Below are 26,261 nucleotides of genomic sequence, written 5' to 3' on the forward strand. Positions count from 1 at the left end.
GTTTTATGTGAATAATATTCTTTATACCAGTACTTCCCTGTCTTTTAACATTTGCTTTCCGCTTCTGCTAGTGTTCTATTAGGAAGTTGCAATGGCACATCTAGAGCATGTTTTGTTTGCCAGCCAATATTTACTAGTGGAAAGCTTGATTTCTGAGCACCGTCCATATGGTTTCGTCCTCTTGCATTTATGTAACATCATACAGATTTGTCAAAGTTTTCACCATTTCCATTTGGCTGGTTCATTCTCCTGCCATTTTGTTTTAAAACTTGAAAAAGCCGAAAGGCTGCGTTGTTGCCAGGTCAATTTATTGAACGGGATGAAATCAACCTTCTACTCTCTTTATTGCTACCTTTCCCCTCACGTATTTGTCTTTCTTTCTACAATTAAATATTAATTTAGGTTGAAGAGATAGTCTCTTTTTAATGATCCCAAGCAGGTGACGAATAAATAGTATGATTTTGAATCCATTCCTTTAGTTCTAGGGATTTGTACTACAAAGTATTAAATATTCTCTCCTCAGCTATAAAGTCACAGAATCTGTTGTTTCTTTACTTAAAGCACCTTGGGGTATATTCAAATTTGCAAAGCAGCACATTTTCTATATTTAAAACTTTTTTTTTTTTGAGAAAGAGAGAGAGTACAGGAGAGGGGCAGAGGGAGAGGCAGACAGAGAATCCCAAGGAGGTTCCATGTACAGCGCAGAGCCTAATGCAGGGCTCGATCTCACGATAGTAAGAGCATGACCTGAGCTGAAATCAAGAGTTGGACACTTGCCTAACTGTGCCACCCAGGCCTCCTACATTTAAAACATTTTATTAAACTTTTATTTTTTATTTTTATTTTTAAAAAATTTAAATGTTCATTTTTGAGAAACAGTGAGAGAGAGCAAGTGTGAGTGGGGGAGGGGCAGAGAGAGAAGGAGACACAGCATCCGAAGCAGGCTCCAGACTCTGAGCTGTCAGCACAGAGCCTCACATGGTGCTCAAACTCACAAACCATGACATTGTGATTCTGAGCTGAAGTTAGACGCTTCACTGACTGAGCCATCCAGGTGCCCCTAATTATATTAAACTCTTAAATGCATGATATTCTTTGTGCCAGTGACATGGGATCTGAGTTTTCTCTGCAAATTAGTTTTGAAAATTGTTTATAAAAGTAGAGGCAATGAAATTCTTTAAAAAAATTGTCAGTAGAACTGGCTTTGACAAAATAGCATTATATTTGTTTCGCAAAAATGTGTGTTTCTTCGCAGAAGTGCAACGACAGTTCCAACTCTCAATCAGAGAAGAGTGGAAGCCCATCAGAGGGGAACCAGCAAAAGTTGGAAGGATCTCAAGGCCAATCATCAGAAAACCAACACCATTCAGAGACATCTCCAGGCCAGTTGCAGAGTTCTCCTGATCAATCAGAGAATTCTCTTGACCAATCTGAGGCATCTCGTGACCAGTCAGAGAGATCTTGGGCCCAAACAGAAAGATCTCGTGGCCAATTAAAGAGAGATCATGACCAGCCTGAGAGATCTCATAACAAGATAAGAAGATCTCATGGCTACCCACGAAGATCTCATAGCCAATTAGAGAGATCTCGTGGCCCCACTGAGAGATTTCATGGTCACTCAGAGAGATCTCGTGATCATTCAAAGAGATCTCATGTCCCATCATGGAGATCTCCAGTTCCATCAGGGAGATATCATTTCCGATCAGGGAGATCTCCTTTCCTGTCAAGGAGATCTCATTTCTCATCAGAGAGATCTCCCATCCCATCAGGGAGATATCATTTCCCATCAGGGAGATCTCCTATCCTGTCAAGGAGATCTCATTTCTCATCTGAGAGATCTCCTGTCCCATCAGGGAGATATCATTACTCGTCAAGGAGATCTCCTGTCCCATCAGGGAGATCTCACTACTCATCAGGAAGATCTCCTGTCCCATCAGGGAGATCTCACTACTCATCAGGAAGATCTGCTGTCCCATCAGAGAGATCTCATCTCCCATCAGGGAGTTATTATAGCCAATCAGAGAGTTATTATGGCCAATCAGAGAGATCTCATCTCCCATCAGGGAGTTATTATAGCCAATCAGAGAGTTATTATGGCCAATCAGAGAGATCTTATCTCCCATCAGGGAGTTATTATGGCCCATCAGAGAGACCTTATCTCCCATCAGGGAGTTATTATGGCCAATCAGAGAGATATCATCTCCCATCAGGGAGTTACTATGGCCAATCAGGAAGATATCGAAGATGCTCACCTGTAGAAAGATTCAAAACATCACCCAAATTTGAGTCTGAATTTGACAGGTAAAAACATAAATACTTAATCATTAGTACGATGTGTTGAATACTATGGAAATGTAAGGGCATGCTTACTTTACATGTCTATATTTTAATGGGTAAATACGTGTTTGTAACAGACTATTGGGACTAAGATGTTACTAGAATGGCGGTAATATATACATGGCATCAATATCCTTTCAACTTGCTGACCATTTTAGCATCATCCAGATTCCCAATGTGCCCTCATTAACTTCTTTCCTCTAGGTTGACTTTCCCTGGAAGAACCCCACGTACTCAGCCTTTCCTGCTGAGCCTTCCCCACAATAATAATGTCTGGACTTGGTTTCCCATTCCCTTGACTTGGTTTCCCTTTGAAACCGCCAGCTTTCTAGCTAGCTAATCCAACAACAAACTCTGCTAGGATGATAATATATAATCTCCGATAATGAATTTCTATGTTTCCTTCCTCTGTCTCCTTCCCAAAGACTCTTCAGAGAGTCCTCTGCACACAAATGACAGGTGTGTCTTTGGGGAGCTGAACTTTTTTGCTCTCCTTGAATCAGACCGCAGGAGAGGATGCTATTCTTTGTGTAGATGCAACACTAACCTTCTGAATACATTTAGACTACATTGTGTATGTTTACTTGCCTCATACAACAGTTAGGTTAGGGCTGTCTGCCCGAGCAAAAATAAGAGAGAGAGAGATTGATTTAATAGTCTTGCAAATTGTTTGAGTTTTAAAGCCACAAGACACTTATATTGTGGTTAGGTAGTTGAGTAAAAGTTTATTTTCAGATCAAACTTCTCAGTGATTCCATTCAGTTGGCATTGCCTATAAATGTCTAGTCAGATATTTTAGCACATATTAGCAACTGCACAAAATTGCTAATTTCAGCTGCATTTCCCCCCAAAATGTAGGTGTAGGTTATTGTGTATACAATGTTTGATGTAGGCGCTATTTTAACGTGAAAGGCCTCATCCCTCTTATATTAACAGTACACAAATAATTTGCTATCAAAATTAAAATATGCTTAATACTGATGACAGGTAATTAATATTTCTGCATTTCTCCAAGATTTTTATGTTTTACTTTATTTTATATGGTAATTTTTGTCGGTCACGTGGCATAATACTTCCACTGAGATGCTACCATTCCATTTGCAATGTTCTATTTCTCTCATTTTCCATCTTAAAATATAATGAACAATTCTGTTCCGTTGTTTCTCCTTTATCTTCTATTATTATAATTTTTTGGTATTCTCAGTACAAATAAGTAATATTTGCTTGGTTAACATTAAAGTTACCAAATGCAGAACTATTACAAAAGAACATATAAAGTATAGGAAATTAATATACTCTTATAATTGATCCCTTCGAGATTAATTCTTCTACTCCATCATTTTCCATTCTAATACTATACATAATTTGACCGGCTAGGTGTAATAATACTCTTCAGACCTGGAATTGCGTTCTGTACCAAGTATAAAATGAAGACTTTAGTGATTTCATGCCCTCATGCGAAATTTTCTCCTCAGGCCAACTTCATGAGAAGATAAAGAGAAACCAGAAGTGTTAAGTACATTTCTTCCTTAAATACGTCACCAATGTACAAGCTCAGTGTGGTCTGGATAAAACGTAGCCTCTTACATGATCAAGAATGAAAAATGATAAAGAATGATAGCCTATTCAGAACATTATTTATTTATGGAGATTCGCAATAACGTTTTTCAACTCTGAAAAACTGATATGATTCTCAAAAAAATCTAAACAGAATGTATTGTAAGCAAGGTGTGGATTTGGATTTTTAAGACTCCAGAAATACCAGATCCTTTTCTGATATGGTAATTATATCCATAGACAGATGCCTTTCTTGGCTAAAGGGATAGGTAAATGGAGAAGCATGCAGAACAAAAACTGTCTTTTGTCCCCTTCACTCAGTAATTTACATGAAATGAATGGCAAAGTGCACCTATCTTTATGTTAGCTGGGCTGCCCACCTGATGAAAGCTTTTCTAAACACAGATAACAGCTTCAGAGTATTTGAGTCTCTTAGTTTCAGAGTCCTTGTTATTTAAACTCCAATTATAGACTGACAACTGACATCTTATTACCACTCCACCATTCCCAGTCATTCTTGGAACAGATTCAAACCTGATGATAATGGACAAATCAAAACCTTGGGGCTGAAATCCCTAATTTGCTGTGTATCACTTGGAAAAACAGAAGTCTTTTCAGACTGATTACTCGATTTCCTGATTTTCATTACCAGATTCCTCACTATTCCCTAGCCTCATTTGTTACTCAACTGTTAGTATTTTTCTTATTTTTTGGAAGATGATGCCAGTGAGAATCTGGTCCGTGATTTCTAAGGAAATGGCCCCTCATGGAGTATAAGTAGCATCAGTGACTGGAAACAACATAAAAGTATGAAAACATGGCTTTATGTCCCAATTCTGTCACTAAATGTATTGGGCAAATTACTTAATATTTCTGGATCTCAATTTCCTAATAAGTGCAAGGTGAGATTTGGATTATGTGACTAAAGCTCTAGACCAACTGGAAACATCTTAAGAGTTCATGAATTTGGGGGTTTTTTTAACTTAAAAATTGTAAAAAGCAACATAAAATGACCCTCTTAATCATTTTCAAGTGTACACTTCAGTGATGTTAAGTATCTTCACAATGCTGTGAAACACATCTATAGAACTTCTTCATCTCACAAAAGTGAAACTCTATACCCGCTAAATAACTTCCCATTTTCCCTTTGCCCCAACACCTCATAACTACCATTTTCCTTTCTGTTTCTGTGAATTTGACTACTTTAGATACCTCCTGTAGGTGGAATCATGTACTATTCATTTGGTTTTTTTGTGTGTGTGAGTGGCTTATTTCACTTAGCATAATAGTCCCAAGGTTCATCTATGTTGAAGCCTGCAACAGGATTTCCTTCCTTTGAAAGGCTGAATGATATTCCATTGTGTGTATATACCACACTTTATTTATCTACTGATGGACATTTGGGTTGCTTGTACCTCTTCAAATACCCTCTCTGTTCCTCCATCCCCTTCTGGGGTCCTCATAATGAATATATGGGCCTGCTTGATAATATACCATAAATCCCTTAGGCTCTCTTCATTTTTCTTTGTTTATTTTTATTTTTGCTTCTCCAACTCAATGATTTCAAATGACCTTTTCAAGTTTGCTGATTCTTTTTTCTGCCTAATCCAATCTTCTATTGAACCCCTCTAATGAATTTTTCATTTCAGTTCTTGTATTTTTCAGCTCCAGAATTTGTTTCATTCTTTTTTATACTGTTTCCTTGCTGCTAGTCCTATTTGGCTTGTGCATCATTTTCCTGATTTCCTTTAGTCATGCATCCGTGTTCTCTTGTAGCTCTTTGAGCATCTTTATGACCATTATTTTAAATTCTTTGTCAGGTAGCTCGTGGATCCACATTCCTTTAAGGTTGATTTCTGGAATTTTATTTTGGTTGATTGGACCAAGTCTCTGTTTCTTTGTATGTCTTATAGTTTTTGCTGGGATTTGCACATCTGAAAAAACAGTCTTTACATTCTAGCCTCACACAGGGGAAGACCCCCAATCTACTGTCTGGGGGCTCTAGCACCTCTCAAACCGGTTATAATCTCTTGTTTCCTTGGCATCTGCCTGCAGAGCTGCGGCTCTAACTTGCTGTTTGCCTCCATTTCCAATAGCTTCCAAACTCTGGCCTCAGGCTCACTGATGCTCTGAGTCTGGTGAGACAGAAGACTAGCCCCGCAGGCAGACCCCAGAGAAATCAGAACATTGGACACGTGGTCCCCTCTTTAGTTTCTATACCAAGGGAGGAGCCCTAGTGGGGGCGGGGGGTTCCTCCAAGTTGCTCTCTGCTCACTGCATGGGGGAGGGACAAAAATGGGTGCACTAAATGCAGGGAATACTCCTCCCCCATTCGCTGGAATCCCTTCTTGGTTTTACTACCGGCCCGCGTGCCGTAACTTCTTAGCTGGTCTCTGGAGTTCTTACAGAAGTAGTCTAGTCTATATATTGTTTTTACTTATTTATTTTTAATTAAAAAGTTTCTTTTAATGTTTATTTTTGAGAGGAAGAGAGACAGAGTGTGAGTGGGAGAGGGGCGGAGAGAAGGAGACACAGAATCCGAAGCAGACTCCAGGCTCTGAGCTGTCAGCACAGAGCCCAGCTCGGGGTGCGAACTCACGAGTCATGAGATCATGACCTGAGCCCAAGTCAGACGCTTAACTGACTGAGTCACCCAGGCGCCCCCTATACATTGTTTTTACGAGAGTGTGTATCTCGGGCAAAAAGGGCCTATAGCTTCCTACTCTGTGGTTGTCTTCGTCCACTTGAGCTCCCGTGATGAAATACCAGGGACTGGGTGGTTGAAACAACAGTAATTGATTTCTCACAGTTGTCTGACGTCAGGGCGCTGGCATGGTCGGGTTCTGGTGAGAGCTCTCTTCCCGTCTCACACACAGTCCCCCACCTTCTCTCTGTGCTCTCACATGGTGGAGAGAGCACAAACTCTGGGCTCTTCTTCCTCTTATAAGAACACAAAACCCCATCATGAGGACCCCATCCTCATGACCTCACCTAAGCCTAATTACCTCCCCAAAGACCCCTTCTCCGGGTACCTTCATATTGGGGGTTAGGTCTTCAGCATTTGAATTGTGAGGAAGCAAAACACTGAGTCTATAAATGCTGTCTTTCTGACATTACTCTTGAAAAAGAAATTTAAACAAAAATATCCAAATGCCTGGTTAACTTTTGATCTTTGCTATGCCTGTAGTAAATAATAAAGCACACCTAAGGTGAAAATCACTTATCAAAACACTATTCTGTATTTTGATCGCATCTAGTATACAGTCTTAAATCGGATGTTTAAATATGTGTAATAAAATAATATTGCTTGAAGACCTTTTACATAATTCCACTCAATATAAAATATTGCTGTTTTAAAATATCACCATTTATGATTTGTATCAGGATTCTAACTAAGAAAAGGAGTGAACACTCCCAGAAACAGAAGTGGCGAAGATATGATCAAATGAACAGGAACCGAAGGGTAAGTATCAGCCTTTTCATTTTTATAGCTCAGATCCTATGTAGTTTTTTTTATATGATTTTCATTTGAATAGGCTTTCTTTTTTGTAGCCATTTTTCTTCTAGTAGTAAGTTTTAACATCCTCTTATAGTGACGATTACTTTAATATATTGTAAAACATATTCACCAACATGAGTGTAGCAAGAAGCCATATATGTCAAACATGTCTACATGTTTCCAGCCATATAGTACAATTGCTTGCAAAACTCCCTTCCCATCCATTAACTTTATTCTACCTTATATTATTTGGCTTCTAGGTGGGCATGAGAAAAATGAGTTGGGTAATACAAATAAAATTTTATTTATATTATTTATATTATTTATATTTATATATTTATATTATTTATATTATTATATATTTATTTATATTATTATATTTATACTACTAACAAATTTGTTAGTAGTATGTATTATTATTTTTAAGTAGGCTCCACACCCAGTGTGGGGCTTGAACTCATGACTCTGAGATCAAGAGTCACATGCTCCACTGACTGAGCTAACCAGATGCCTGAGTAGCATATGTTATCTTAAACAATCTTGTACCATCTTCGAATTCCCAGGGCATTGTCTTATTTTATTTATTACTTACTGAAGTGCTGTGAATAACAGTTACAAGAAATGCTGTATATTGGTTAAGCCAATTAAATTTATATTGCTGGAAAGTTCCATCTTTAATACAGAACCCATATGCTTGACCTAAGTATTTAAGTGAAAAGTTCTATTGAGTAGATGTAGCTCTTACATGATACCTAATATTATTCCCACACATGCCACTCTGGTATTTTTCCCAGTACCTCTTTCCCTATCGGAAAATACAGGTTAGCTTAGATGGCAATGTGATATAATGTAAACTGTTCCAGTTTGGGACTGAGAGACTTGACTTCCCTTCCTGGCTAATCTACTTACTAGCTATGCATATGACCTGGAATAAGTCACTTCCCCTGCTCTCAGTATCAGTTTTCTTCCACTATAAATATGATTAGAATGAAGGACATCTACAGGATATCTAAAGAGATCTAAGCGGTATGGTGAAGTGACTAATGACAGGGACTTTTACTCACACTTGGATGGAATCATATTTCTACCACTTAATACCTGTCTAATCAATTTCAAGATACACATGCTTTTTTCAGTTTTAATATTGCTGAAATCAGGAAGTATTTTACATTCACTATGGTCTATCACAGTTAAATTGAAAAGTTTAAAAATTATTTCAGGGGCACTTGGGTGGCTCAGTCAGTTGAGTGTATGACTCTTGATTTCGGCTCAGTTCATGATCCCAGAGTCATGGAATCGAACATGCATCAGGCTCTGCGCTGAGCATACAACTTGCTTAAGGTTCTCTCTCACTCCCTCTGCCCTGCTCCCCTGCTCGCTCTCTCTCTCTCTCTCTCTCTCTCTCTCTCTCTCTCTCTCTCTCTCTCAAATAAATAAAAGCTTTTTCAGTGATAGGTAAAGTAAAAGTGCATTTTATAATCATGGTATCTTAGATTTGATGAAGTATGGTAGCTGAGGAACCCTGGGCAAATCCCTTTGAGCCTGTTTTCTCAGCTATAAAATGGCAGTAATATTAATCTTATAGGCTGTTGTGATGATTAATGGAAATATGTGTAAGCATTTTAGGATAGAGAAGGGATTATGGTAAGCATTCTAGAAGTTGGCGTTATTATTTTATTATTACCATGATAATTATATCAAATTATTCATAATTACCAAATGTTCATTATGACCATCTAGACATGATTACTTTAAAACCCTATGGGTTTTTTTTTTAAAGTCTTTACATTCTGGGGCAATTGGGTGGCTCAGTCGGTTAAGCATCTGACTCTTGATTTCAGCTCAGATTGTGATCTCACATTTGTGAGATCGAGCCCTGCATCAGACTCTGTTCTGGGCATGTAGTCTGCTTGGGATTCTGTCTCTTCCTTTCGCTTTGACCCCCCCCTTCCCCCGCTTTTGTGCGCTCTCTCTCTCTTTCAAAATAAATAAAAGTTCTTACATTCTAATTAATTTTGTATAACCTATAGATAGATGATAGATAGATAGATAGATAGATAGATAGATAGATAGATATTCAAAAGATTTTCAGTGTGGAGTGAAGGAAGGAAGGAAGGAAGGAAGGAAGGAAGGAAGGAAGGAAGGAAGGAAGGAAGAAAGAAAAAGAAAGAAAGAAAGAAAGAAAGAAAGAAAGAAAGAAAGAAAGAAAGAAAGAAAGAAAGAAAGAAAGAGAAAGAGAGAAAGAAGAGGATTGAAGGAAGGAAAGAAAGAAAAGAGAGACAAGGAAGGAAGAAGGGAAGAGAGAGAAGGAAAGAGAAGAATGAGGGAGGGGGACACACACACACACACACACACACACACACACACACAGAAGCATCGCAAAAATACTTAGATAGAGGTGGGCCCGAAGTACAAACCAGCTAAGGAAATCATCTGAGGGGAGAGAATTGAATCCTAGAGGCTGAGTAGAAGTAAGCAAAGCAGAAAAGATGGGAAAGGCATTCCAACCAGAGGAAATGACATGATTAAAATTACAGAAGTGGGGCACCTGGGTGGCTCAGTTGGTTGAGTGTCTGACTCTTGATTTCGGCTCAGGTCGTGATCCCAGGGTTGTGGGATTGAGCTCCTCATCAGGCTCTGCGCTGTGCATGGAGCCTAGTTGGGATTCTCTCCCTCTCTCTCTCTCTCTGCCCCTCACTCAACCTCCTAGAAAAAAATTAAAGGTACAGAAGTGAAAGAAAGCAAGGCCTGTTTTGTAAACTGCAGTTAGCTCGGTGTGACCAGACTGCAGTAGTCTTCCAACTTTGTACTGCAGAGCGCTAGGAGTATGGAACTTGTATCCAGGGCAGGGTAGAAGTATGGAAAGACTTTAAAGGAGGAACTGGCATGGATCAATTTATCTTTAGAAATAATCACATTTAGCTCAAATACCTTTCTTAACAGTCGTTTCAAGTTCCAGCTCCTGTTCCTTTCCCCCGTTTCCTCCTATTCTCTTTTCTTCTACTTTGGCTTCTCTACTTACTAGTTAAGCTCCTGAATAATGTGCTGCAATTGCCACTTGTTTGCATATAAACCATAGCTCCACACTGGAGACATCCCTACCGTTCTTTAGTTCTTGGCAAGGACCCCATTAACTAGTGTTGCCGGTAGAATGTGGGTGAGCATATGTGAGGGTCTGTTTTACTCCTGAAGTCATTGTGCTCAGACACACATCCATCCTGAATTCAGGGCTGCCTTCAGTAGCATGTTTACATGTAAACACTAACATGTGTTTCCAACCTATACATGAACTTTCCAATAAGAAGATATTTGATCCGTACCCACTAACTGTATGTTATGGTGCTTTTTTTTTAAATAAAGTTTTTACTTATTTTTGAGAGGGAAAGAGAGCAAGCAGGGAAGGGAAGAGGGAAAGGGAGACAGAGGATCTGAAGCGGGCTCTGCACTGACAGCAGAGATGCTGATGTGGGGCTCGAACTCACAAACCATGAGATCATGACCTAAGCCAAAGTCAGATGCTTAACTGACTGAGCCACACAGGAGCCCGTTATGGTGCTTTTGTAGTCAACTGGGTCAATGGACTTTTTGGCTGCTATTAATATTGTTTGTAAAGCTCTTAGTACCAAATCTACGTGCAAAGTGTGACTGTGGTTAGGATTTCATATAGAAACAGCTGGATCACCAAATACCAGTTACATGTAAGTGGCTGCACTGAAACCAGTTCAGTTATGGAGTGATCCAGACCAATTAATGTTTGAATGGAATGTTTTCATTATGTTTTGGTTCGTTTCACTGACCACATGTACGTGTAAACTATGTTGTCATTGACAAAGTAATTCCAGGGATAAGGGATTTAAGTTAATCATTGGGAAAAAATCCTAAATTACACATGAAATGTCTGATTGGGATACAGGTAAGACTTTCTAAAATTATTAGGATGATACAACTGTCCATCTCACTTAGCTATTTTTGTTTGTTTGTTTCAGGAGTAGAGTTTAGTGATTCATCATTTACATATGACACCCAGTGCTCATCCCAACAAATGCTCTCCTTAATGCCCATCACCCATTTAGCCCATCCCCCCCACCTTCCCTCCGGCAATTCTCAGTTTGTTCTCTGTATTTAAGAGCCTCTTATGGTTTGTCTCCCTCTGTTTTTTAACTTATTTTTCCTTTCCTTCCTCTGTGTTCATCTGTTGTGTTTCTCAAATTCCACATAAGAGTGAAATCATATGATATTTCTTTCTTTGACTGACTTATTTCACTTGGAACACTCCTGTTCCATCCATGTTGCTGCAAATGGCAAGATTTCTTTCTTTTTCATTGCCAAGTAGTATTCCATTGTGTGGATATATATGTGTGTGTGTGTGTGTGTGTGTGTGTGTGTGTGTGTGTGTCTTCTTTATCTATTAATCAGTAGATGGATATTTGGGCTGTTTCCATAATTTGGTTATTATTGATAGCACTGCTATAAATGTTGGATGCGCGTGCCCCTTCAAATCAGTATTTTTGTATCCTTTGGATAAAAACCTAGTAGTACAATTACTGGGTCATAGGGAAGTTCTATTTTTCATTTTTTGAGGAACCTCCATACTGTTTTCCAGAACAGCTGCACCAGTTCGCATTCCCACCAGCAGTGCAAGAGGGTTCCTCTTTCGCTACATTCTTACCAACATCTGCTGTTGCCTGAGTTGTTAGTTTTAGCCAGTCTGACAGGTGTGAGGTGGTATCTCATTGTGGTTTTGATTTATATTTCCCTGATGATGAGTGATGCTGAGCATCTTTTCCTGTGTCTGTTAGTCATCTGAATGTCTTCTGTGGAAAAGTGTCTGTTTGTGTCTTTTGCCCATTTCTTCACCAGATTATTTGTTTTTTGGGTGTTGAGTTTGGTAATAAGTTCTTTATAGATTTTGGATGCTAACCCATTATCCAATATGTCATTTGCAAATATCTTCTCCCATTCCATCAGTTGCCTTTTAGTTTTGTTGATTGCTTCCTTTGATCTACAGAAGTTTTTATCTTGATGATGTCCTAATAGCTCTTTTTTGCTTTATTTCCCTTGCCTCTGGAGACACGTCAAGTAAGAAATTGCTGTGGCTGACATCAAAAAAGTTGCTGCCTGTTTTCTCCTATAGGATTTAGGTCTTTCATCCATTTTGAGTTTATTTTTGTGTATGGCATAAGAAAGTGGTCTCGGTTCATTCTTCTTTCTGCAGGTCACTATCCAGTTTTCCCAGCACCATTTGCTGAAGAGACTGTTTTTTTTCTTCCCATTGTATACTCTTTCCTGCTTTGCGGGAGATTAGTTGGCCATATATTTGTGAGTCCATTTCTGGGTTCTGTATTCTACTCCAATGATCTATGTGTCTGTTCTTGTGCCAGTACCATACTGTCTTGATGATCACAGCTTTGTAATACAGCTTGAAGTCCGGAATTGTAATGCCTCCAGCTTTGGTTTTCTTTTTCAGGATTGCTTTGGCTATTCGGGGTCTCTTCTGGTTCCATACAAATTTTAAGATTGTTTGTTCTAGCTCTGTGAAGAATGTTGTTAATATTTTGATTGGGATTGCATTGAATGTATAGACTGCTTTGGGTAGTATCTACATTTTAATAATATTTGTCCTTCCAATCTATGAGCATGGAATGTTTTCCATTTCTTTGTGTCTCCTTAAATTTCTTTCATAGGCTTTCTAGTTTTCAGCGTACAAATCTTTGACCTCTTTGGTTAGGTTTACTCCTAGGTATCTTATCGTTTTGGGTGCATTTGTAAATGGAATTGATTTCTTGATATCTCTCTCTGCTGCTTCATTATTGGTGTATAGGAATGCAGCCAATCTCTGTACACTGATTTTATATCCTGTGACTGCTGAATTCACATATCAGCTCTAGCAGTTTTTTGGTGGAGTCTTTCAGGTTTTCCATGTTAATGTATCATGTCATCTGTGAGGAGTGAAAGTTCGACTTCTTCCTTGCCAATTTGGATGTCTTTTATTTCTTTTTGTTGTCTGATTGCTGAGGCTAGGGCCTCCAACACTATGTTGGATACAGTGGGAAGAGTGGACATCCCTGTCGTGTTCCTGATCTTATGGGGAAAACTCTGATTTTTCCCCATTGGGGATGATATTAGCTGTAGGTCTTTCATATATGACTTTTGTGATGTTGAGGTATGTTCCTTCTCTCCCTACTTTCTTGTGATGTTGAGGAATGTTCCTCCTCTCTTATCAAGAAAGGATGCCTTATTTTGTCAAATGCCTTTTTCCACAAAAGGATCATATGTTTCTTATCCTTCCTTTTATCAATGTGGTATATCAGGTTGATTGATTTGCAAATATTGAACCAGCCCTGAAGCCCAGGAACAAATCCCACTTGATCATGGTGAATAATTCTTTTAATGTACTATTGAATTTGATTTACTAGCATATTGTTGAGAATTTTTGCATCCAGCTTCATCAGGGATACTGGTCTGTAATTCTCCTTTTTAGTAGGGTCTTTGTCTGGTTTTAGTTATCTTTAAAAAAATTTTTTAAGTAATCTCTACACCCAACATGGGGCTTGAACTAATGACCCCAAGATCAAGAGTTGCACGTTCTATTGACTGAGTCAACCAGGCATCTTCTATCTTAAATACAATCAATATCACAGGTTTATTATGTAAAGGTTATAAGGACACCCTCTGTGGGTTTTATCTACAATTATTGTCTTTCCTCTGGATCCAGACAAGTACTGTGGCATTTGACTTTTCCGAATTCCCATTTCCTAATTTGTTATGTGAGGGAGTTGGACTGCTTGATTTCTAAGGACCCACTGGCTTTGACATTTTCCATGTGTGAATAGGGGAGAAAAATCCGAAATTGAATGTTAGTTGAAGAATCAAGCAAAGAGCATATTGTCACTGAAAATGTTAGTCAATTTAAAATAAAGAAAATAATCATCTTGTGCTGAGTAAGGATGGCTTTTGCATGATTTGTTTCAACTTTTCCCATTTAGATGTCAACAGGAACTGGCGGCAGATTCCGCAAAGGTGATCAAAGACGTAAGAGGTAATTGCAGATAGACGTCAATACAGTAAATGTAATTCTTCTTGGGGGGGGGGGAGGATGAAACAAAAACAAAGATAACCTACAAGAGGAGGCCTCTAGAATGATCCATACCAATTTGTGTTAATAATCTTTATATCGAAACAGAAAATTCATGATGAAAAATGGCCACGCTTGATTTGGTGGTTACGTTTGAGATTTCTGGGCTGTGTTTTCCTATGATAAATATACATGTCATGGTATTATATCCTTTCTACTTAAAGCATTCTGGAATTGTCACCCTGAAGAATTCGGTACCATGAAGAATTTTCATTATTTAATCTTAAGATTAAAACCTTCTGCTCCTTATAATATGTACCAGACATACTAAGTAAAATCAGTGTTCCAAATGATCTTGTTTCAAGCCTGGAGGACTTTGCCAGGTGAAATTGTCAGGAGCATTTGTGTATTTCTTCAGAACTACAGCCTTGAAAGGAGGAGTCTTGTTATACTCCCTTTAAAATGGGCCTAGGGGCGCCTGGGTGGCTCAGTCGGTTGAGGGTCCGGCTTCGGCTCAAGTCATGATCTCACAGTTCATGGGTTCAAGTCCTGCATCGAGCTCTGTGCTGACAGCTCAGACCCTGGAGCCTGTTTCGCATTCTGTGTCTCCCTCTCTCTCTGACCCTCCCCTGCTCACGCTGTCTCTCTCTGTCTCTCAAAAATAAATTTAAAAAATTTTAATGATTTTTAAATAAATAAGAAAAAAGGGCCTAACCATGGGCATCTGTGGAAGGGCTCAAAGAGCTGTGGACATAGGAGCAGATTCATGATGATAGATACCATTTACCGAGTGCCTATTATATGCTAGACCCTGCGCTAAGCAATCCCCTGAGGTAGGTATGAACATTTCCACGTTACAGATGAATAAAATAAGCTCCAGAGTCTTTATTAACTTCCTTGAAGCAATACAACTAATAACACAATTCAAATTTTGAATAATGTATTCAAATTTAGTTTGTGTGGCTACAAAGCTGTGGGCTTTCTACTCTTGTATATTGTCTCTCCACAAGTACAAGTAAAGAGGAGGTTAAATTCTTTCAAAGCCTAGCTTATTAATTTTCTGTTGCTGCTGAACCAAATTGCCACAAACCACTGAAAACCACACTCATGTATAATCTCAGAGTTCTGTAGCTCAGCGTCCAGGTGCGCCTGGCTGGTTTTCTACCTAGGGCCTTGTGGGGCTGAAATCAAGCCGCTGGCCCTGGGATGTACTCCTCTCTGGAGGCTCTGGGGAAGAATCTGCCTCCAACCTCTTTCTAGTTGTTCCTTGAGGTTGTAGGAATGAGGTTTTCTGTGTCCTTGCTGGCTGTCAGTCAGGGGTCACTCCTAGAGGGAGCCTGAATTCGCTTTCACGAGGCCCCTCCATCTTCAAATCAGCAACAGCGTGTCATGTCTTTGTCCCTCTTTATTTCTTCCTTTCTCTCTCTCTTCCTTTCTTTCTTTCTGTTTAAGATTTTGTTTTATTTTTAAATGACCTCTATACCCCATGTAGGGCTTGAACTCACAACCGGGAGATCAAGAGTCTCATGCTCTACTGACTGAGCCAGCCAGGTGCCCCACTTTCTTATTCTTTGTTCCCTCTTTTGCTTTTATTGTCTGATTAGATCAGGCCAGCCCAGATAAACCAGGATAATCTCCTTATTTAAAGTCCAGTGAGTTAATTAAAATATAAACAAATAAAATAAAAAATATAGTCCACTGACCTGTAACATGAATTACATCTACAAGGTCTCTTTTGCCAGATAACGTAATATATTCCTATTTGGGGAACTATTTTTAGAACTGTGCCTGCCACATCTAGAATGCTATACTTATCTGCTTTTAAAATTAATATTGTAAGGGCGCCTGGGTGGCTCAATCGGTTGGGCGTCCGACTTCGGCTCAGGTCATGATCTCACCATTCGTGAGTTCGAGCCCCACGTCAGGCTCTGTGCTGACAGCTCAGAGCTTGGAGCCTGCTTCAGATTCTGTGTCTCCCTCTCTGTCTGTGCCTCCCCTGCTCATGCTCTGTCTCTCTCTCTCTCTCTCTCTCTCTCTCTCTCTCTCTCTCTCTCTCTCTGAAAATTGAATAAACTTAAAAAATTTAACAATGTAATATATTGTGTTCAGTAAATCAACAAAATATGTACACGTTCTGTGGAATCCTGTTAAAGGAAAGAGTACATGTGACTAAAAGTTAATTAGGAAACCAATATCTATTTAATTACTCGGAGCACTCTCTCTTTTTTCCAAGTCAAACACTGGTTTTGGTCCAGTTGGGTCCAAGCAGAAATGATATTTATAACCAGAAAAAAAGAGCAACAGTGAAAAAAATATCTGACTTATTTAAAACCACTGACTACAACTTAACTGATAATACCAAGATAACCCCATAGCAGTTAAGTTTTCATTTTTCTCTGCCTCTTACAGAAGGTAACCACATATGGCCTCAATGTCTGTGTCCCCTCCCCCCCACAGTCCTGTGTTGAAATCCCGATGCCCGATGTGATGGCATTAGGAGTAGGACCTTTGGGAGGTGATTAGATCATAAGGATGGAGCCAATGGGATTAGTGCTTTCACAAAAGAGACCCCACAGAGCTCCCGGGTCCTTTCCTCCATGTGAGAACATAGCCAGAAGTTGGCAGTCTATAATTCAGAAGAGGGCATTCTTCAGAACCTGATCATGCTGGCACCTTGATCTTGGACTTCCCAGCCTCCAGAACCATGAGAAAGAAATTTTTGTTGCTTATGAGCCATCCAGTCTATTTTCTTATAGCAACCCAAATGGACAGAGACACTACAGGTGGTAAACATCTTCCTTTGAACTATTTAGCCACCCACCAAAAAAAAAAAAAAATCTGTGCTATTTATTTTCATGAAGTGCTGTTATGGTAAAAGAGCAAGAACCAGATCCACCATCAGCCATTCAGGAGGCCCTAGGTGGAGGACACTCCTGCAGTGTGGCAGAATGAAAACTTTGGGATAGCCAGGCTGCTGCTTTTATCAGTTTCTGTGTATCCACATGTTCCAGCTACTTTAAAAAAAAATGTTTTTAAAGCTTATTTAGAGAATGAGAGAGAGCGCAAGCACACAAGCAGGGGAGGGGCGGCGCGGGGGGGGGGGTGGCGTACGAGCAGGCTCCATGCTGTCAGTGGAGAGCCCGATGCAGGACTGGAGCTCCAGACCCGTACTGTAAGATCATGCATGACCTGAGCCGAAACCAGGAGTTCGATGCTTAACCGACTGAGCCACCCAGGCACCTCCAGCTACTTTTTAAATAACAACATTATTGAAGTATAATTTTCATATCATAAAGCTGATCCACTTAAAGTATACAACTCAATGGCTTGTATATAAACAGGGTGTGTCACCATCATGATAATCTAATTTTAGAACATTTTCATTAGCCCCTAAAGAAACTCCTTGTACCCATTAGTAGTCACTCCCCATTAACTCCCTTACCTCCCTCCTCACCCCAGCCCAAGGCACCTACTAACCCATTTTCTTTATATATAAAGGCTGTGGTTACTTTTGTTCCAAAATGCTTCTAGGTATGACCATACTGAAAGAATAGCAAAGCTGCTTTGGCATTTGAGGAGTAGAAAAACTCATCTCGTGGTTCTGAAGTAACAGTATCAAGAAGGCTAGATCAATGCATGCAAGTGATCTTCTTGGATGCTATGCAAACATTCCTGGATTCAATACTTGGAATCATAATGCTAAAAGGAGCTTTGAAGATTCTTGAGTAAAACTTATGTAGCTGGTGGAAATGAGACCTAGAGAGGTTAAGTTGAATGGCCCGAAATTGTCAGATATATTTTTATTAAATATTTACTTAATCGGCAGATACGCACGACGTGGTGCTAAAGCTTTACTCCTAAGAAATAAAAATGCTCCAACCAAGCATTCTCCACAGCAGCCCAAAGAAGTCGATGTGAAACTCAAGTTTGAAGCAACTGGTCATCAGGTAAATGTAATAGAATTGCACCATAAGCTTCACCCATGAAATGTTAAAGAATCCACGTGTAGTTTAAGGCTATACAATGGTTATCGTTTATGTATAGGGGGAAAAAGTAGTTAAAAGCCTATCTGGAGCCTTTTAATATGCAAGAAATTTGTTCCATGTATTTCACTTATGCTGAGGACACAAAGGTCAAGAAAATAAGCTGACCTCAATTACTCATTTTCAGAGTGAACTTCAAGTCAAACATGGATTTAGTTCAGTCTACCGTGTGTTCACATCTGTAGTGGCCTTAAAGTTCAACATGGTTCTCACTTTCCAAAGAGACACTGTGTTTCCCAGACTATATACTACAACAAAAACCAGAAAAAAAAAAAAGCTAATGTATTTTTTTAAAGATTTTTACTGCAGGGATTGCAATCAAAAGAATTCTCTGACAACTTACAGTTAGCCACAGGTGACATTAACCAGAGCGCCCTGTTCTAATCATATTCTGATTGTGTTCTGCATAAAAGCATGACTCAGAATTGGGAAATGGGCAACATATAGTAATGGATAGACTACCTGTGCCTCAGAGCAGTATCAGCCTGGCTTCTGATTTAGGTTGGGGGGTGGTGTTAAAAGGGCATTTCTTGAAAATGGAGAAAGAAACGTAGGCTCAGTGACAGTCTATATAAGGAAGAAACTGGAACTCAAGTCATGGGAGATCTTTGAGGTATTCCAGCTGGTTATTGACTAATAATATCAATTGGAAGTTGCTTAACCCTAGGGGTATGTTTACAACGCAGATTACCAAATTGCTGGGCACAGTTGAGGCATTTAATCTCCACTGCATGGAAACAAGCCTGACCCTCATCCCACTGTGGGAGCTTACCCACTTACTCTGTGGGTAATGAATAGTATGCTTTCTTCGCTACCTCTTCAATGAAAGTCCTTTGATGCCACTATGTAGCCTGTAAGAACCCAAGAGGTGGCCCCGGTGGCATAGCACAGATCAGGCAAAGTCTCATGCTTCGAGGGTCACAGAGAAGAGTGCTGTGTAGTTTCTTCAAACTCACAGCCTGTCTCTTGTCACTCACAGTCTTCTCCAACTACACCCTGTCTACCAAGTTTCATGAGTATTTTTAAATATTGTTCAACCACTGCAGCCATAGCTTTTCCTTCCTTTGCAGACTAAGCTTTCACTAAATGAAAGATTCTCTAAGCTGGCAATGAAGAAAATAGAGAATCCGTTGTCAAATCCTGAAGACCAAGAACTCTCTTAAAAGTTTGCTGTTAACAGAGATACTGTAGTGAGTTTATGCTAGAGGAAATGCTTTCGGTATTTAACTTTTTGCTGCTCTTGTTAATTTATCTTTTCTTAAGTATGGTTTGATGTGAATAACCTGTCAAAAGTGTTTACATAAGAGAAAAAAGTTTGCTTTGTTTGCATAAAAGAACGGAGAAATGAGTAAGAAGTAGGAAAGGTGATTTAGTATGACAGATGTTAGGAAGACGGCTAGGTCTTCAGAATGACAGGTCCTTTCAATAGCAGAGATTTTATTTCTTTTCTTTTTTACTTTTCTCTTTGATTTTATTTTTGTTCTTTGAGCTCAAGAATCCACGTGTGAATTTTAGATAGATTGTGTTTGAACAGTAGAGCAAGATTATTGATAAGTATCTTTGAGGATGAAATATCCTTTACTTTAAAAGTTAGTAAGGTTGAATTCTAGTCTTCATTAAAAGCATAAATTTGTATCCAAACCTTTTTGTTTTGCCTTTGCTTTTGATATCAACTTATAAGAATTTCAAACTGTTCTACTGTCATTTTCTGTGAATGCATTAAATTAATAAAATTTCAATATAAATGTGGCTTTCTGCCTTTCCATCGATACTTGGGGTCCAAAGTAATAATGATCCTGATACACACAGATTATCAAAGTGTAATTTGGATGTCAGCTGTGTCCAGCTAAGCCTGTTGTTATAATACACTAAAAATACCAGTTGGTTATTATTTGCTATTTCCATGTAAGACTTTTTAGCCTCGTTTAATAAATCTTGTCCTCACATTTAAGTTATTTGAGAGAAAAATGAAATGCAGTATAGAAATATAGGAATAGTTGGATTCTAATCTGACTCATTTATACCATTGTTTTCTGAACCAAATTAACAAATGGTTGAAACGTTGAGTTGAAAAGCAAAACCATTAACTGTTTGACTCAAGGTCCATATGCTTGAATATGGAGAATGACAATGTGCATGAAGCCTCATAACGTAATTTACAGCAAGTGATTTGGGAGAGAATGTTTCTTCAGATCACAAAAACAATACATGTTCATTGGAGAAATTTTAGAAAACACAAAAATATCAAAAAAAACCCACATGCATAACAACTGTGATCTCTACCTCCATATTTATTTTGTTGACACGAAGATTTCTTTCCACAGTATGTATCCAGTTTTCCCATTGCCAGACATTCAGGCTGCATCTAGTTTGAGTTTTTGTACATGAAACTTGTGATGAGCATCCTTGGAGCTGTATCTTTGCCATAGATCTTCAACTGGTTCCATATGATCATTTTCTAGAAGTAGAATTGCTAGATAAGACAGTACTTATATACAATGTTACACATATTGATGAATTGCTGTACAGAATATGAAAAGGCTTGTTTTCTCATTCCTTCATCAGCGGAGAATGTGGGATAGATGTACTGTTTGCAACGTCTTGCTGATGGACAATACCAAGTGAAGAGAAATAGCATAAAGTCAATGAACCTAGTAATACCTTCCAAGCTCCCAAATGGTCTCTTTTCTCTACTAGCCAGTAGCCGTGGTGTCTTTTCCGTATTAAACAGCAGTCATATAATTCACACATTGCTCCCTCTCTACCTTGAATAACGTTAGAGGTACAGGACCATAAACAACCAGTTTGGTCAATGCCAAGAGATAAACACTCTAGCTATTTGTCAGTACACGAACCAAGAAACAGGCGAACTTTCCATGTTTGCCCCATTTGGCACCGATCATGGCATTATGTTTATTTATTTATTTTGAGAGACAGAGAGAGGGTATGAGTAGGGGAGGGGCAGAGAGGGAGGGAGAGACAATCCCAAGAGGACAGAGGACTCGATATCATGAAATCTGGGATCCTGACGAGCTGAATCAAGAGTTGGACCCTTACTGGACTGAGCCACCCAGGCACCCCCAGAGCATTAAGTTTGGAAGTGGGGTCCTCAGACCAGCGTCGTTAACATCACTTGGGAGGTTGCAAACTCTCCAGCCTCACTGCCAGACCTACGGAATCTGAAACTCTGGGTGTGGGCCTCAGCAATCTGGGTGATGCATGCTCAATTGTGAGATTGTACTGCTCCTCAGCGGCAGCTCAAATTCCTACCTGAGACCAGGTAGAAATTGTAGAGCCTACCCTATCTCCATCTCTTCTGTTTCGATCTTTCTGCCTATTACTTTTTATAACGTTTATTTATTTTGAGAGAAAGAGAGAGAGTATGTGTGCACACGCAAGGAAGACGGGGCGGGGCAGAGGGAGAGGGAGAGAGAGAATCCCAAGCAGGCTCCACACTGTCAGTGCAGAGCCCGACACAGGGCTCGAATCCATCAGCTGTGAGATCATGACCTCAGCAGAGATTGATAGATGCTTAACCGGCTGAGCCACCCAGGCGCCCCTCTGCTTATTACTTTCTGCATATGTCAGGTACCTGCACTCTCTCCCCTCCTTTCCACTTGCACGCTAAGACTCTGTCCAGTGGGTAAGAGTGCAGGCTGAAGGACCCTCTCCTTGTCAGCCTCTGAAGGACCCTCTCAATGCAGCCACCCTCATGTGGTCTTAGGTTTCTTAGCGATAGGGCTCGGAAGGTACCAACAGATCACACTCTATTTATTGTTTTGGGGTGGGGGGGTAGTGATCATGGAACAATTAGACATGGCAGAGGTGGCATTTGAACCCAAATCTCTCAAGCCCCAGAGGCCATGCTCTTAATCTCTATAGCATTCATGCCTTTGCTTCATTAATGGCTTTCTGGGATGTCCTTGGGCTTCCTTGCTGACTTTGGATCCTGCCCATCGTTTAAACTACAGCTCTGCTGTGTTAAATGGGTTTAAATGGGGAGAAACACTACAGAGTTATCTGTACGTGATTTGGCCCCTTTGTGATTCGATCCCTGGCTTTGCTCTCTAATCTTTTTTCCTTCCAGTTTTCTTCCCCCACATACCTTTCCAGCCACACTAGCTTCCTTGTTATGCCTCATAATACAGTAGGATGCTCCCTGCCCCAGACCATTTGCACTTGCATTTCCATCAGCCTAGGATACTTTTCTCCCTCCGGACACTTGCATGGCTCCCTCCCTCGGATCATTTGGGAAACTCAAATACCACTTCTTCTACCACCTCCGAGGGCCCTTCCACGACCACCCTATCTAAGAAAGCACTGTAATCACTCTGCCTAGTCATCATGCTTTGTCCTTGAAAAAAATTTTTTTAAGTAGGCTCCATGCCCAGAGGATCCCAATGCAGGGCTTGAAATCAAGACCCTGAGATCAAGACTTGAGCTTAGATCAAGAGTCAAACACTTAAACAACTGGGCCAGTCAGGCGCCCCCTGCCCTTATCATGTTTTCTTTTTCTTCACAGCATTTATCGTTATAGAACATTTGATGATATCTTCTTTTGTGTCTTGTTGCCCCTACTCTTGAATGTAATCACTATGAGGGTGGGGACTTTCTTGATATTTTTTCTTTACTGTTTTAATTTTTCGAATGTTTTTTATTTTATTTTTGAGAGACAGAGAGAGACAGAGCATGAGTGAGGGAGGAGCAGAGAGATAGGGTGACACAGAATCTGAAGGAAACTCCAGGCTCCGAGCTGTCAGCACAGAGCCCGATGCGGGCCTTGAACTCACAAAGTGTGAGATCATGACCTGAGCTGAAGTTGGACACTTAACTGACTGAGCCACCCAGGCGCCCCCATTTTCTTCACTATTTTCATCTCCAGGGCCTAACAAGCGCCTAGTATATAAAAGGTGCTAATAAACCTTTGTGGGCTGAAAGAGTATTGCAAAAAAATGTATTAACAAAGATTGGGAAGAAAATGCACCATCATCTTTTAAAATTGGGGAACCACAGGCAGTTTGTGTTCCTACTTTTCCAGATTTTACAAATTTTTGGAAATAATCACATTTCACTCATATCAGAAAAAAGAAATACATTTGTGAGTAAACTAACGAGCCATAAAAGTATTAAGTTGCTTTTGGGGTTTTGCGTCTGGTGCCTTCAGTTGTGTGGGTTTTCTGTTATTTGCTGCGTGGGTCCGGGGGAACGATTTCCTTGCAGCAGTTGAGTGCTGCCTCAGCCAGCAGATGGCAGCATAAAACTTCTAAAATAGAGCCTTCCCCGAAACTGCAAACCCCCATGAACAAAAAAGAAGGGGGGGAAGAGAAAGGAGGGGAGGGGAGGGGAGGAGAAGGAAGAGGAGTGGAGGGAAGAGAAGGGGAGGAACAAGACTAGAAGGGAAAGGAAGGGAAGGAGAAAGATATTTTATGGTTAAACAAGCTGCAGAATGTTGGAGTTTGGATACTTCAGAAAATGGCTATTTCTAAAAAACAGCCTTACAGCAGTTTCTCGGTTTAATTCAGACAGATGATCTTCAAACTGATTATCTGGGTTTTTTTTAAAGAGTTTATTCTTAAGTAATCTCTACACCCAAAATAGGGCCTGAAATCACAGTCCCCAGATCAAGAGTCGCACACTCTACTGACTGAGCCACCAGGCAGCCCTGTTTATTCTTTTAAATGTTTATTTATTGGGGGGAGGGGCAGAGAGAAGGGGGACAGAGGACCCATGAAGCAGGGTCTGTGCTGACAGCAGCGAGGCCCGTCTGGGGCTCGAACTTACAAGCTGTGAGATCATGACCTGAGCTGAAACCAAGAGTCAGATGCTTAACTGACTGAGCCACCCAGGCGCCCGTTCTTTCTTTTTTAAAATATTTATTTTTGAGAGAGAGAGAGAGAGAGAGAGAGAGAGAGCGCGCTTGAGAATGGGGGAGAAGCAGAGTGAGAGGGAGACAGAAGTTCCAAAGCTAAGTTCCACGCTAAGAGCAGAGAGTCTAATGGGCTCAAACTCACGAAGTGCGAGATTATGACCTGAGCCCAAGTCAGATGCTTAACCCCTGACCCACCCAGGCGTCCTTGTTTTTTCTTTCTTAGGGAAAGAGGTCTGAGACTAAGGGCTTAAACAACTTGGCCATGATCATATAGCCACCAAGCGGCAGAGCTAAGAGCTAAACAAGGTGTTAGTCTTCTACCTTCAGCCCAGCGTAACTTTGTTTGTGTTTTGGCTAGGTGGCTCACTCGGTTGAGTGTCCAACTTCAGCTCAGGTCATGATATCCTGGTTCATGGTTTCAAGCCCTGTGTCGGGCTCTGTGCTGACAGCTCAGCGCCTGGGGCCTGATTCAGATTCTGTGTCTCCCTCTCCCTCTGTCCCTCCTTCGGCTTGTGCTCTGTCTCTCTCTCTCTCTCTCTCTCAGAAATAAACGTAAAAATTTTTTAAAAAAAGAATATATACCTTTGCTACTTAAGACTGGCTTTAAAATATTCTAGCAACAGTGGGCCTGGGTGACTCAGTTGGTTAAGCATTCAACTCTTGATTTCAGCTCAGGTCATAATCTTGCAAGAGGAAGCTGTTTGGAGCCCTGCACTGGGCTCTGTGCTGAGAATACGGAACCTGCCTGGGATTCTCTCTCCCTCTCTCTCTGCTCCTCCCCTGTCTGTGCCCTCTGTCTCTCAAAATCGACAAATGAACTTTATATATATTAAAAATTTAAAAATAAAATATTCCAGCAATAAATAAACAAGTTGGTGAAATAGAATTCTATGTAATTTGTAAATAAGTAATATACAACAAAAGCAAGAGTAGGAAATGGAGAGGCTGAGGCTGAGGACAAACGTCTCCCAGTTACTTCCTCACATGGTCTTGGTTCTTGACTGAATCAGCTGTGCGATCTTAGGCAAGTCACTTCTCTTGTGGACATTTCAGTTATCTGGTGAGGTGTTTAGAAAAGATGGCCTTTCAGATCCCTGAAAGCAATACATATCTCCGCTGCCTACAAAACCCTGAAATATTTAAATTCCTCTTTGAATTTTCTGAAAACAATGCCAAAGGAAACCTCGGATCAGGAGTCCCATGGTCTTAGCCATATCATTATTTACTTGTTTATTTTTAAAGTTTATTTATTTACTATGAGAGCAAGAGGAAGCTGGGGAGGGGCAGAGAAAGGGAGAGAGGAAGAATCCCAAGTAGGCTCCACACAGCCAGCACAGAGTCCGATGATGCAGGGCTCAAACTCACAGACCATGAGATCATCACCTGAGCCAAAATCTAGAGTTGGATGCTTAACCAATTGAGCCACCCAGGTGCCCCCATATCATTTTTTAAAAGGTATATTTATTATTTATTTTGAAAGAGAAAGAGAGAGAGAGAGCATGCCTGCACAGGGGAGGGGCAGAGGGCAAGAGAGAGATTGAGAGAGAGAGAGAAAGAGAGAGAGAGAGAGAGAGAGAGAGAGAGAGAGAACCCCAAGCAGTGTCTGAGCTAATAGTTCAGAGCCCAATGTGGGGCTTGATCACATGAACTATGAGATCATGATGTGAGCCTTAATCAAGAGCTGGACACCTGACTGACTGAGCCACCCAGGTGCCCCCTGGCCATATTATTTCTTACAGTTGAGTAGCCTTACAGCCCTATAGTTCCTCAGAAGGCCTAAGGCCACCAGTTCTGGAATGAGACTGAAGTCTTTGGCAAGCAGACACACTCACCATTGAGTCTCCCCAGGGGTCAGGGGTACCCAAGGAACATGGCTATGTC

The 26,261-nt window shown here is 40.3% G+C and overlaps 1 protein-coding gene across 1 annotated transcript; it reads left to right on the forward strand.

Moving 5' to 3' along the window:
- The first annotated feature begins 1,237 nt into the window (after window positions 1-1,237).
- LUZP4 (leucine zipper protein 4) lies at window positions 1,238-20,261 on the forward strand. The gene is made up of 5 exons (XM_029929688.1): window positions 1,238-2,301; window positions 7,279-7,357; window positions 14,380-14,432; window positions 18,295-18,415; window positions 19,582-20,261. The coding sequence occupies exons 1-5, from the start codon at window positions 1,238-1,240 to the stop codon at window positions 19,672-19,674; spliced, it is 1,410 nt and encodes a 469-aa protein (XP_029785548.1). The 3' UTR covers window positions 19,675-20,261.
- The last annotated feature ends 6,000 nt before the right edge of the window (window positions 20,262-26,261 follow it).

The sequence above is a fragment of the Suricata suricatta genome, chromosome X (assembly GCF_006229205.1).
Source record: "Suricata suricatta isolate VVHF042 chromosome X, meerkat_22Aug2017_6uvM2_HiC, whole genome shotgun sequence".
Classification (NCBI taxonomy): Eukaryota; Metazoa; Chordata; class Mammalia; order Carnivora; family Herpestidae; genus Suricata; species Suricata suricatta.

Coding starts and splice junctions, on each gene's coding strand:
- LUZP4 (XM_029929688.1), top strand. CDS start 1,238: ATGTGTGTTTCTTCGCAGAAGTGCAACGACAGTTCCAACTCTCAATCA. Junction 2,302..7,278: donor TTTGAGTCTGAATTTGACAG/GTAAAAACATAA, acceptor GATTTGTATCAG/GATTCTAACTAAGAAAAGGA. Junction 18,416..19,581: donor TTGAAGCAACTGGTCATCAG/GTAAATGTAATA, acceptor CTTCCTTTGCAG/ACTAAGCTTTCACTAAATGA.